At 44.4% G+C, this 12,500-nt stretch overlaps 1 protein-coding gene across 1 annotated transcript in view; it reads left to right on the top strand.

The window, feature by feature from the left end:
* Nucleotides 1-12,500, top strand: part of LOC125024851 (collagen alpha-4(IV) chain-like) — a gene marked incomplete at both ends in the record, with an annotated part of 32,409 nt that overhangs the window by 17,023 nt on the left and 2,886 nt on the right. The window contains 7 exon segments of the mRNA XM_047612625.1: nucleotides 2,210-2,300; nucleotides 6,474-6,631; nucleotides 7,992-8,160; nucleotides 8,655-8,848; nucleotides 9,397-9,496; nucleotides 10,587-10,772; nucleotides 11,640-11,760. Of these exon segments, the coding sequence (XP_047468581.1) occupies nucleotides 2,210-2,300; nucleotides 6,474-6,631; nucleotides 7,992-8,160; nucleotides 8,655-8,848; nucleotides 9,397-9,496; nucleotides 10,587-10,772; nucleotides 11,640-11,760 (1,019 nt within the window).

Raw genomic sequence — 12,500 nt, forward strand, 5'->3', positions numbered from 1 at the left:
TCAGGGTATTAGGGTATGAGGGCATAAGGGTATCAGGGTATAAAGGGGTGGGTGTGAGGGTATCAGGGTATGAAGGGGTATTAGGGAATGAGGAGAGGAAAGGGTATGAGGGTATGAGGGGGGGGAGAGGAGAAGGTATGAAGGTAAGGATGCCAGAGTATCAGGGTATGAGGGGGTGAGTATAAGGTGTTGAGTAAAAGGGTAGGAGAGTATGAGGGTATGAGGGTAAGGACGCAAGAGTATGAGGTGATTGATATAAGGTATGCGGGTATAAGGGGTATAAGGGTATGAGTAGGGTATGTATTATAAGGTATAAGAGTATAAAGAGGTAAGTATAAGGATGTGAATGGTATAAGGGGGGGTGGGTATTAGGGGCACGAGGGAGGGTATAAGGTATAAGGGGGCTAGGTATAAGAGAGTATTAAGAGTATAAGAGTATATTTAGTATAAGGATAATCCCTAATCTCTCCGAATCCCTAATCCCACCGAATCCCTAATCTACCCCTTATCCCTAATCTTCCCCAGATACCCAATCCCTAACCCCCCAATCTCTCTCAATCCCTAATCCTAAATCCCTAATCTTCCCTAATCCCCAATCCCTAATCTTCCCCTTATCCGTAATCCTTAATCCCTTATCTTCTCCTAATCCCTAATCCCCCCAATCCCCCTTCTAATCTCTCCCCAATCCCCCATCCCCAATCCCTAATCCTCAATCCCTAATCTTATATAACCCCATCCAATCCCCCCTTCTAATCTCTCCCAATCCCTTATCTCTCCCAATCCCTAATCTCTCCCAATCCCTAATCTCTCCCAATCCCTAATCTCTCCCAATCCCTAATCTCTCCCAATCCCTAATCTCTCCCAATTCCTAATCTCTCCCAATCCCTTATCTCTCCCAATCCCTAATCTCTCCCAATCCCTAATCTCTCCCAATCTCTAATCTCTCCCAATCCCTAATCTCTCCCAATCCCTAATCTCTCCCAATCTCTAATCTCTCCCAATCCCTAATCTCTCCCAATCCCTTATCTCTCCCAATCCCTAATCTCTCCCAATCCCTAATCTCTCCCAATCTCTAATCTCTCCCAATCCCTAATCTCTCCCAATCCCTAATCTCTCCCAATCCCTAATCTCTCCCAATTCCTAATCTCTCCCAATCCCTTATCTCTCCCAATCCCTAATCTCTCCCAATCCCTAATCTCTCCCAATCCCTAATCTCTCCCAATCCCTAATCTCTCCCAATCCCTAATCTCTCCCAATCCCTAATCTCTCCCAATTCCTAATCTCTCCTCCCAATCCCTTATCTCTCCCAATCCCTAATCTCTCCCAATCCCTAATCTCTCCCAATCCCTAATCTCTCCCAATCCTAATCTCTCCCAATCCCTAATCTCTCCCAATCCCTAATCTCTCCCAATCCCTAATCTCTCCCCAATCCTAATCTCTCCCAATCCCTTATCTCTCCCAATCCCTAATCTCTCCCAATCCCTAATCTCTCCCAATCTCTAATCTCTCCCAATCCCTAATCTCTCCCAATCCCTAATCTCTCCCAATCCCTAATCTCTCCCAATTCCTAATCTCTCCCAATCCCTTATCTCTCCCAATCCTATCTCTCCAATCCCTATCTCTCCCAATCCCTAATCTCTCCCAATCCCTAATCTCTCCCAATCCCTAATCTCTCCAATCCCTAATCTCTCCCAATCCCTAATCTCTCCCAATCCCTAATCTCTCCCAATCCTAATCTCTCCCAATCCCTAATCTCTCCAATCCCTAATCTCTCCCATCCCTATCTCCCCAATCCCTAATCTCTCCCAATCCCTAATCTCTCCCAATCCCTAATCTCTCCCAATCCCTAATCTCTCCCAATCCCTAATCTCTCCCAATCCCTAATCTCTCCCAATCCCTAATCTCTCCCAATCCCTAATCTCTCCAATCCCTAATCTCTCCCAATCTCTCCCAATCCCTAATCTCTCCAAATCCCCCTAATCTTCCCACAATCCCCCCAATCTCTCCCAATCCCCAATCCCCCCAATCTCTCCCAATCCCTAATCCCCCCAATCCCCCCTTCTAATCTCTCCCAATCCCTAATCTCTCCCAATCCCTAATCTGTTCCCCAATCCCTAATCTCTCCCAATCCCTAATCTCTCCCAATCTTCCCCCCCCCATCCCCCCTCTAATCTCTCCCAATCCCTAATCTCTCCCAATCCCGTTCCAGGGCCAGAAGGGCTTCGTCGGAAACCCCGGTCTGCGCGGCGCCCCGGGCGACAACGGCACGCACGCTGGCCACGGCGACGAGGGCTTCCAAGGTCAGGGTTTCCAGGAGGGTGGTTTCCAAGAGGGGGGGGGGGTTTGTGAGGGTTGTAGGGGGGGTTTTCAGGGGGGAGTTTCCAAGAGGGGGTTTCCTAGAGGGGTTTTCAGGGGGGGTTTCCAGGAGGGGGTTTCCAGGAGGGAGGTTTCCAAAGGGGGTTTTCAAGAGGGGGGTTTCCAAGGTCAGGGCTTCCAGGAGGGGGTTTCCAAGGTCAGGGCTTCCAGGAGGGGGTTTCCAGGAGGGGGGGGGTCCAGGGGGGGGTTCTGAAGGGGTTTCCAAGGGGGGGGGTTTCCAAAGAGGGAGGTTTGTGAAGGGGTTTCCAGGGGGAGAGCTTTCCAGGAGGTGGTTTCCAGGGGGGAGGGTTCTGTAGGGGGTTTCCAAAGGGGGGTTTGTGAAGGAGGGTTTCTAAAGGGGTTTCTGGAGAGGGTTTCCAAGAGGGGGTTTCCGAAGGGGGTTTCTTTGACCTTTAAGGGCTTCAAGGTTTCTTTAGTTTTTTTTAAGGAGGTTTCTTTAGGGTTTCTATTAAGCTTCCAAGGTCAGGGATGAAGGGGGTTTCTTCAGGGTTTTGTTTAAAGGTTTCTTCAGATTTTTTAAGTTTTTAAAGGGTTTCTTAAGAAGGTTTCATCAGGGTTTTTTTTAATATTTTAAAAGTTTTTTTTTTAAAGGAGGTTTCTATGGAGGTTTCTTTAGGGTTTCACAAGTCTCTTATTTTTAAGGTTTTTCTGTTTATTTTTTAAGTTTTTTAAACACCCTTCTTCCCACTCTCTGTCTATTTGTCTATCTATTTCTGTCTATTTCTGTCTCACTTCATCGCCTTTTCTCTTTCTCTCTATTTATCTATCTATCTAATTGTCTATCTATTTCTCTATCTCTCTTTCTCTCTCTTTTTTCTCTCTCTCTCTCTCTTTCTCTCTATCTCTCTTTATCTGTCTGTCTATCTATCTATCGAATTTTCTATCTATTTCTCTGTCTCTCTCTCGCACTCTCTCTCTTTATCTATCTATCCAATTATTTATCTATTTCTCTCTCTCTCTCTCTTTCTATCTCTCTCTCTCTCTCTCTCTCTTTCTCTCTCTCTCTTTCCCTGTTTCTCGCTCCCTCTCTCTCTCTCTCTCCCTCTTTCTGTCTTTCACTCTCTCTCTCTATCTATCTATCTATCCAATTATTTATCTATATCTCTCTCTCTATTTATCTCTCTCTCTCTCTCTTTCTCTCTCTCTTTCTCTATCCAATTATCTATCTATTTCTCTCTCTCTCTCTCTCTTTCTCTCTCTCTCTCTCTCTCTCTCTCTCTCTCTCTCTCTCTCTCTCTCTCTCTCTCTATCTATCTATCTCTCTCACTCTCTCTCTCTCTTTGTCTCTCCCTCCCTCCCTCTACCTATCTATCTATCCATCTATCTATCTATTTCTATCCCTCCCTCCCTCCCTCTCTCTCCCCCCCATACTCACAAAGTATCACTCACCCACCTTACCCCTTACCCTTTACCCCATCCAATCCCTAATCTTCCCCAATCCCTAATCCCTAATCTTCCCCCAATCCCCAATCTCTTCTAATCCACAATCCACACTCCCACCTAATCCCTAATCCCTAATCTTCCCCTAATTCCCTAATCTCCCCCTTATCTCCAATCCCTAATCTTCCTCCAATCCCTAATCTTCCCTTTATCCCCAATCCCTAATCTTCCCCCAATCCCTAATCTTCCTCCAATCCCTAATCTTCCTTCAATCCCTAATCTTCCCCTTATCTCCAATCCCTAATCTTCCCCCAATCCCTAATCTTCCCTTTATCCCCAATCCCTAATCTTCCCCCAATCCCTAATCTTCCTCCAATCCCTAATCTTCCTTCAATCCCTAATCTTCCCCTTATCTCCAATCCCTAATCTTCCTCCAATCCCTAATCTTCCTCCAATCCCTAATCTTCCTCCAATCCCTAATCTTCCTCCAATCCCTAATTTTCCTCCAATCGCTAATCTTCCCCTTATATCCAATCCCTAATCTTCCTCCAATCCCTAATCTTCCTCCAATCCCTAATCTTCCTCCAATCCCTAATCTTCCCCTTATCTCCAATCCCTAATCTTCCTCCAATCCCTAATCTTCCTCCAATCCCTAATCTTCCTCCAATCCCTAATCTTCCTCCAATCCCTAATCTTCCTCCAATCCCTAATCTTCCTCCAATCCCTAATCTTCCTCCAATCCCTAATCTTCCTCCAATCCCTAATCTTCCTTCAATCCCTAATCTTCCCCTTATCTCCAATCCCTAATCTTCCCCCAATCCCTAATCTTCCTCCAATCCCTAATCTTCCTCCAATCCCTAATCTTCCTCCAATCCCTAATCTTCCTCCAATCCCTAATCTTCCTCCAATCCCTAATCTTCCTCCAATCCCTAATCTTCCCCTTATCTCCAATCCCTAATCTTCCTCCAATCCCTAATCTTCCCCCAATCCCTAATCTTCCTCCAATCCCTAATCTTCCTCCAATCCCTAATCTTCCCCTTATCTCCAATCCCTAATCTTCCTCCAATCGCTAATCTTCCCCTTATCTCCAATCCCTAATCTTCCTTCAATCCCTAATCTTCCTCCAATCCCTAATCTTCCTCCAATCCCTAATCTTCCTCCAATCCCTAATCTTCCTCCAATCCCTAATCTTCCCTTATATCCAATCCCTAATCTTCCTCCAATCCCTAATCTTCCTCCAATCCCTAATCTTCCCTTATATCCAATCCCTAATCTTCCTCCAATCCCTAATCTTCCTCCAATCCCTAATCTTCCTCCAATCCCTAATCTTCCTCCAATCCCTAATCTTCCTCCAATCCCTAATCTTCCTCCAATCCCTAATCTTCCTCCAATCCCTAATCTTCCCCTTATCTCCAATCCCTAATCTTCCTCCAATCCCTAATCTTCCCCCAATCCCTAATCTTCCTCCAATCCCTAATCTTCCTCCAATCCCTAATCTTCCCCTTATCTCCAATCCCTAATCTTCCTCCAATCGCTAATCTTCCCCTTATCTCCAATCCCTAATCTTCCTTCAATCCCTAATCTTCCTCCAATCCCTAATCTTCCTCCAATCCCTAATCTTCCTCCAATCCCTAATCTTCCTCCAATCCCTAATCTTCCTCCAATCCCTAATCTTCCCCCAATCCCTAATCTTCCTCCAATCCCTAATCTTCCCTTATATCCAATCCCTAATCTTCCTCCAATCCCTAATCTTCCTCCAATCCCTAATCTTCCTCCAATCCCTAATCTTCCTCCAATCCCTAATCTTCCCCCAATCCCTAATCTTCCTCCAATCCCTAATCTTCCTCCAATCCCTAATCTTCCTCCAATCCCTAATCTTCCTCCAATCCCTAATCTTCCCCTTATCTCCAATCTTCCTCCAATCCCTAATCTTCCTCCAATCCCTAATCTTCCTCCAATCCCTAATCTTCCTCCAATCCCTAATCTTCCTCCAATCCCTAATCTTCCTCCAATCCCTAATCTTCCTCCAATCCCTAATCTTCCTTCAATCCCTAATCTTCCTCCAATCCCTAATCTTCCTCCAATCCCTAATCTTCCCCTTATCTCCAATCCCTAATCTTCCTCCAATCCCTAATCTTCCTCCAATCCCTAATCTTCCCCTTATCTCCAATCCCTAATCTTCCTCCAATCCATAATCTTCCTCCAATCCCTAATCTTCCTCCAATCCCTAATCTTCCCCTTATCTCCAATCCCTAATCTTCCCCTTATCTCCAATCCCTAATCTTCCTCCAATCCCTAATCTTCCTCCAATCCCTAATCTTCCCCTTATCTCCAATCCCTAATCTTCCCCTTATCTCCAATCCCTAATCTTCCTCCAATCCCTAATCTTCCTCCAATCCCTAATCTTCCCCTTATCTCCAATCCCTAATCTTCCCCCAATCCCTAATCTTCCTCCAATCCCTAATCTTCCCCCAATCCCTAATCTTCCCCTTATCTCCAATCCCTAATCTTCTTCCAATCCCTAATCTTCCTCCAATCCCTAATCTTCCTCCAATCCCTAATCTTCCCCTTATCTCCAATCCCTAATCTTCCCCCAATCCCTAATCTTCCCCTTATCTCCAATCCCTAATCTTCCTCCAATCGCTAATCTTCCTCCAATCCCTAATCTTCCCCCAATCCCTAATCTTCCCCTAACCCCTACCCCTTTCTCCCCACAGGAGCCCCAGGCGACGCGGGCGTCCCCGGCCTGCCAGGCCCCAGGGGGTTGTTAGGGACCCCTGGGGAGGAGGGACAAGGGTTCCCTGGCCTTCAGGGACGCGTCGGGCTCGTCGGCGAGAGGGGCAGACCCGGGCTGCCAGGGGTCAATGGCAAGAAGGTAGGATTTATGAGGAAGAGGGATTTATGAGGAGGATTTAATTGGAGGATTTATGATGAGGAATTAATTTTAGGGATTTATGAGAGGGATTTAATTGTAGGGATTTGTGAGGAAGGGGATTTATGATGAGGATTTATGAGGGGGGATTTATGAGGAAAGGGGATTTAATTGTAGGGATTTGTGAGGAGGGGATTTATGAGGAGGATTTAATTGGAGGGATTTGTGAGGAAAGGGGATTTATGATGAGGATTTAATTGGAGAGATTAAGATATTCAATTTTAATGGGGTTAATCTTTGCAAATAAATAGAATTTATGTTTAAATATTCAGTTTTAAAATTTTAATGAGGCTAAAATTTGCATATGTTTCAAATCTATGTTAAAATATTCAGTTTTAATGAGGCTAAAATTTGCATATAAATTGTTATGATGATATATAAATAAGTAAAAATTATATTTATAATATATTTTTTTTTTTCTTTATAGTATATTTTTTCTATGACATATTTATTCTCTGTAATATATAAATGAATATATAATAATAGTTATTTAATTAATTAATTTTCTATTCATTTTCATTATTGAAAATGATTTTTTCTTATCCGCATTTTTTTTTTCTAATTCGAATTAATAAAAAAAGTGCATTAGATTATTTTTTATATAAATTTTATCCCAAAAATTATATTAAATTCTTAAGCCCTTTCCCCCCTCCCCCCTCAAAAAAAAATTGAAAAAATCCCTTATTTTTAATTGATTTTAAAGATTTTAATTAATTTTAATTGATTTAAATTTTACATTTCATCAATCAATTTTAATTGATGAATTGATGTCTTAAAAATTCATCAATTAAAATTTATTGGAATTTATTAAATTAGAATTAATTCAAATTAAAATAAATTAGATTGAATTAAAAATATAATCAATTAAATTTAGTTAAAATTCATTTTATTAATTTTGATCTCACTAGAGATTAAAATTAAAATTCAATTATAATAAAATATAATAAAATAAACATTTTATTTAACAAAGTTTCACCCACAAATTTTATTAATCTACTTAATTTTTACCCCAATTTTATTAATCCAATTTATTTCATTACAAATTTTTATTAATCTCAACCTCTCTCTCTCTCTCTCTCTCTCTCTCTGTGTGTGTGTGTTCTCTCTCTTTCTCTCTATCTATCTATCTATCTATCTATCTATCTATCTCACTCTCTCTCTCTATCTATCTCTCTCTCTCTCTGTTCTCTGTCTCTCTCTCTCCCTCCCTCTCTCCCTCCCTCCCTCCCTCCCTCTCTCTCTCTCTCTCTCTCTCTCCCTCTCCCTCTCACCTCTCCCCCACCCCTTCCCCCTTCCCCCCCAGGGCGAAATGGGAACCATGGGCCTCCCAGGGACAGCAGGCATCCGAGGCGAACCAGGGGACACAGGGGTCCCTGGGCCCCACGGAGGGGAGCTAGTGGGCCCTCGGGGACCAGACGGAAGATTCGGACTCAAGGGACAGCCTGGCGATGCTGGGCGGTTCGGTATTGCAGGTAAGGAGGGAGAGAGAGAGAGGGGGGGAGAGAGAGAGAGAGATGGGGTGAGAGAAGAGATGGGATGAGAGAGAGAGGGATAGAGAAGGAGAGAGGGTGAGAGAGAGAGAGATAGAGAGAGAGGGTGAGAGAGAGAGGGATAGAGACAGGGAGGGAGAGAGAGAGAGAGAGAGGGTAAGTGAAAGAGAGAGAGAGAGAGAGGGTTAGAGAGAAAGAGTGAGAGAGAGAGAGAGGGTGAGAGAGAGAGAGAGGGTGAGAGAGTGAGAGAAGAGAGGGAGAGAGAGAGAGAGAGAGAGAGAGAAAGAGAGAGAGTAAGAGAGAAAGAGAGAGAGAGAGAGAGAAAGAGAGAGAGAGAGAGAGAGAGAGAGAGAGTGAGGGGAAGAGAAAAGAAAACACAACAATAATAATCAATTTTATTTTTTAGTATAAATAAACACTAATCTCTCCCCCTTCCCCCTTCCCCCCTTCCCCTTCCCCCCTTCCCCTCAAACCAGGACCCCCAGGCGACCTCGGGCCCCAAGGGACGAACGGCAACCCGGGCCCCAAGGGATACCCAGGGCGCCCAGGGGACAGAGGGCCCCCTGGACCCACCGTGGGAGGGACCCCGGCGGAGGCAGGGGACCCCGGGCGCAGGGGCCTCGTCGGCGACAGGGGCTTCGACGGACGGCCGGGACTGAGGGGGATTAAGGTAGGATTTATGAGGGATTTTTTTTACAGGATTTATGGGGGATTTTTAAAGGATTTATGAGGGATTTTTTACAGGATTTATGGGGGATTTTTAAAGGATTTGTGGGGATTTTTTAGGATATATGGAGGATTTTTTAATGGATTTATTAGGATTTTTTAGGATTTATGGGGGATTTTTTAAAGGATTTATGGGGGATTTTTTAGGATTTATGGGGATTTTTTTAGGATTTATTGGGATTTTTAAGTATTTATTTGATTGTTTGGGGGGTTATAGGGATTATTTAGGGATTTATGTTTTTTAAGGATGAAGGTGGGATTTATGGGGATTTTTGTAGGATTTTTTAGGATTTATAGGGATTAAAGTGGAATTTATAGGCCTTTTGATATATAGGATTTTTTTTAGGATTTATGGGGATAACAATAGATAACAAATCCACTAACAAAGACAACAAATAGAGAACAAATCCACTAACAATGACGACAAATAGAGACCAAATCCACCAACAAAGCCAACAACTAAACACCAATCTCCCCCCCCCCCCCCCCCAGGGCTTCCGCGGCGACGGCGGGCGCGCGGGCGCGGTCGGCCGGCCTGGCATCCCCGGCCGGCCCGGCGAGGGGGGCGCGCGGGGCCGGATCGGCCAGCCGGGTCAGTGCCACTTTGGTTTCGTTATATTTAATTATGTTTGATTAATTATATATGTATGTTTGATTAATTATTTGTATGTATTAATAATATTGAATATTTGATATACAGCCGGGTCAGTGCCACTTTGGTTTCGTTATATTTAATTAATGATTTCATTCATTATGTTTAATTATATATGTTTAATTATATATGTCACTTTGGTTTCACTAATTAATTATGTTGAATTATATATAATTATGTTTAATTTTATATAATTATGTTTCATTAATTATGTTGAATTGATTATATATGTTAAATTATGTTAATAATTATGTTTAATTATATGTATGTATATGTTTAATTATATATAATTATGTTGAATTATGTTTAATTAATTATATGTATGTATATATTAACACATATATGTATACGAGTATGCATATATATGTATAAACATATATACATATATATATGTATACATATTTAGATATATATGTATTATGTATTATATATAATACATAATGTAATAATGATGATGATCATAATAATAATATTTTTTTTTTCCTCCCCCCCCCCCTCTCTCTCTCCTCCCTTGCCTTTTTCTCTGTCCCTCCCTCCCTCTATCCCCTACACCTCTTCCTCCTTCTCCCTCCGCTTCCCCCACCTCCCTCTTCCTTCTCCCTCCCTCCCTTCCCTTCTTCTCTCTCCCTCTTCCTCCCCCATCTTGCCTCCTTCCCCCTCCCTTCCCTCCTTTCCCCACCCCCTCTTCCTCCTTCTCCCACCCCTTCTCCCCCACCCCTTCTCCCTCCCTCCCCACCCTCTCCCCTCTCCAACCCCACCCTACCCACCCCCCTCCACCCCTCCCCACTCTTCCCCCTCTCCAACCCCACCCCCTTTCCCCTCCCCCCTTACCCCTCCCTCCTCTCCCCCTTTTCCCTCTCCTTCCCCTCTCCTTCTCCCCACCTTCCCCCCTCCAACCCCTATCCCCTCCCCACTCACCCCCCTCTCCCCCTCCCACCCCTATCCCCCCACCCCTCCCAACCCCAACCCCCTTCCAACCCCCCCCCAACCCTCTCCCCTCTCCCTTTCAACCCCCCCCCCTCCCCCACAGGCCTGCCCAGCAAGAAGGGCGAACCGGGCGAGGAGGGCATCGCAGGCCGCCCGGGCAAGGCAGGTCACTCGGGCAGGTCAGGTCAGAAGGGCAGGCCGGGTGACTTCGGGCCCGACGGACCTCCGGGCGAGAAGGGCCTGCCGGGAGGGAGCCTGCCGGGTCTCGGGGGGCCCATCGGGGACCGCGGTGAGTAATTAGGGAGTAATTAGTGAGTTGGATGAGTAATTAGTGAGTTGGATGAGTAATTAGTGAGTAATGAGTGAGTAATTTATGAGTAAGGAATGAGTTTCATGAGTAATGAGGGAGTTGGATGAGTAATTAGTGAGTTGGATGAGTAATTAGTGAGTGAGGAAGGTGTTTGATGAGGAATTAGTGAGTAATTAGTGAGTTAGATGAGTAATTAGTGAGTAATTAGTGAGTGAGGGAGGAGTTAGATGAGTAATTTATGAGTAAGGAATGAGTTTCATGAGTAATGAGGGAGTTTGATGAGTAAGGAATGAGTTAGATAAGTAGTTAATGAGTAAGGATGAACAAATAATGAGTTATGAGTAAACTGATGAGTAATTTTATGAGTAAATTCGTTATGAGTAAATTCATGAGTAGGATTAATTTATCCATCCAACTTACCCATCCAATATATCCATCCAATTTATCCATCATTTAACTTACTCATCCATCCAATTCATCATATCATTGACTCAACCAATTTACTCATCCAATTTATTCATAATTTTACTTACTCATCCAATTTACTCATCCAATTTATTCATGATTTTACTTACTCATCCAATTTACTCATCCAATGTATTCATGATTTTACTTACTCATCCAATTTATTCATAATTTTACTTACTCATCCATCAACTTATCTCTCCCTCCCCCCTTCCCCTTCCCCTTCCCCTACCCCTTCCCCTACCCCTCTCCCCTTCCCCTACCCCTACCCCATCCCCTACCCCTTCCCCTACCCCTCTCCCCTTCCCCTACCCCTCTCCCCTTCCCTACCCCTTCCCCCTCCCCTACCCCCTCTCCCCTTCCCCCTACCCCCTACTACAGGCTTCCCAGGGGCGCCCGGACGAGACGGACTGCCCGGCCTCAGGGGACAGCGAGGACCCCCTGGCGACGACGTGCTGCGCAGGGGAGTCCCTGGGGATCGCGGCCCGCAGGGTTTGCCAGGGTGAGTAAGGGAGGGTTTAAGGGTTAATAGGGGTAGTACTTTAAGGTGAGTAAGGGAGGTTAAGGGTGAGTAAGGGAGGTTAAGGGTGAGTAAGGGGGTTTAAGGGTGAGTAAGGGAGGTTAAGGGTGAGTAAGGGGGGTTTAAGGGTGAGTAAGGGAGGTTTAGGGTGAGTAAGGGAGGTTAAGAATGAGTAAGGATGAGTAAGGGGGTTTAAGGGTGAGTAAGGGAGATTAAGGGTGAGTAAGGGTGAGTAAGGGGGTTTAAGGGTGAGTAAGGGAGGTTAAGGCTGAGTAAGGGAGGTAAAGGGTGTTTAGGGTGAGTGGTTTAGGGTGAGTAAGGGTGATAAGGGAGGTTAAGGGTGAATAGGGTTGTTAAGGGTGAATAGGATGAGTAAGGGAGGTTAAGGGTGAGTAAGAGTGAATAGGGTTGTTAAGAGTGAAGGGTGAATAGCTAAGGGTGAGTATGATGTAAGTAAGGGAGGTTGATGGCGAGAAAGGGTGAAGGGAGAGTAGCTAAGGGTGAAAGGTAATTAGGGAGATCAAGGGTTGTTAAGGGTGAGTAATTAAGTAATTAAGGGTGATCAGGGAGAGTAAGGGAGAGTAATTAAGTAATTAAGTAATTAAGGGTGATCAGGGAGAGTAAGGGAGAGTAATTAAGTAATTAAGGGTGATCAGGGAGAGTAATTAAGTAATTAAGTAATTAAGGGTGATCAGGGAGAGTAAGGGAGAGTAATTAAGTAA

Source organism: Penaeus chinensis, unplaced genomic scaffold (genome assembly GCF_019202785.1).
Source record: "Penaeus chinensis breed Huanghai No. 1 unplaced genomic scaffold, ASM1920278v2 CTG_7009, whole genome shotgun sequence".
NCBI classification, from domain to species: Eukaryota; Metazoa; Arthropoda; class Malacostraca; order Decapoda; family Penaeidae; genus Penaeus; species Penaeus chinensis.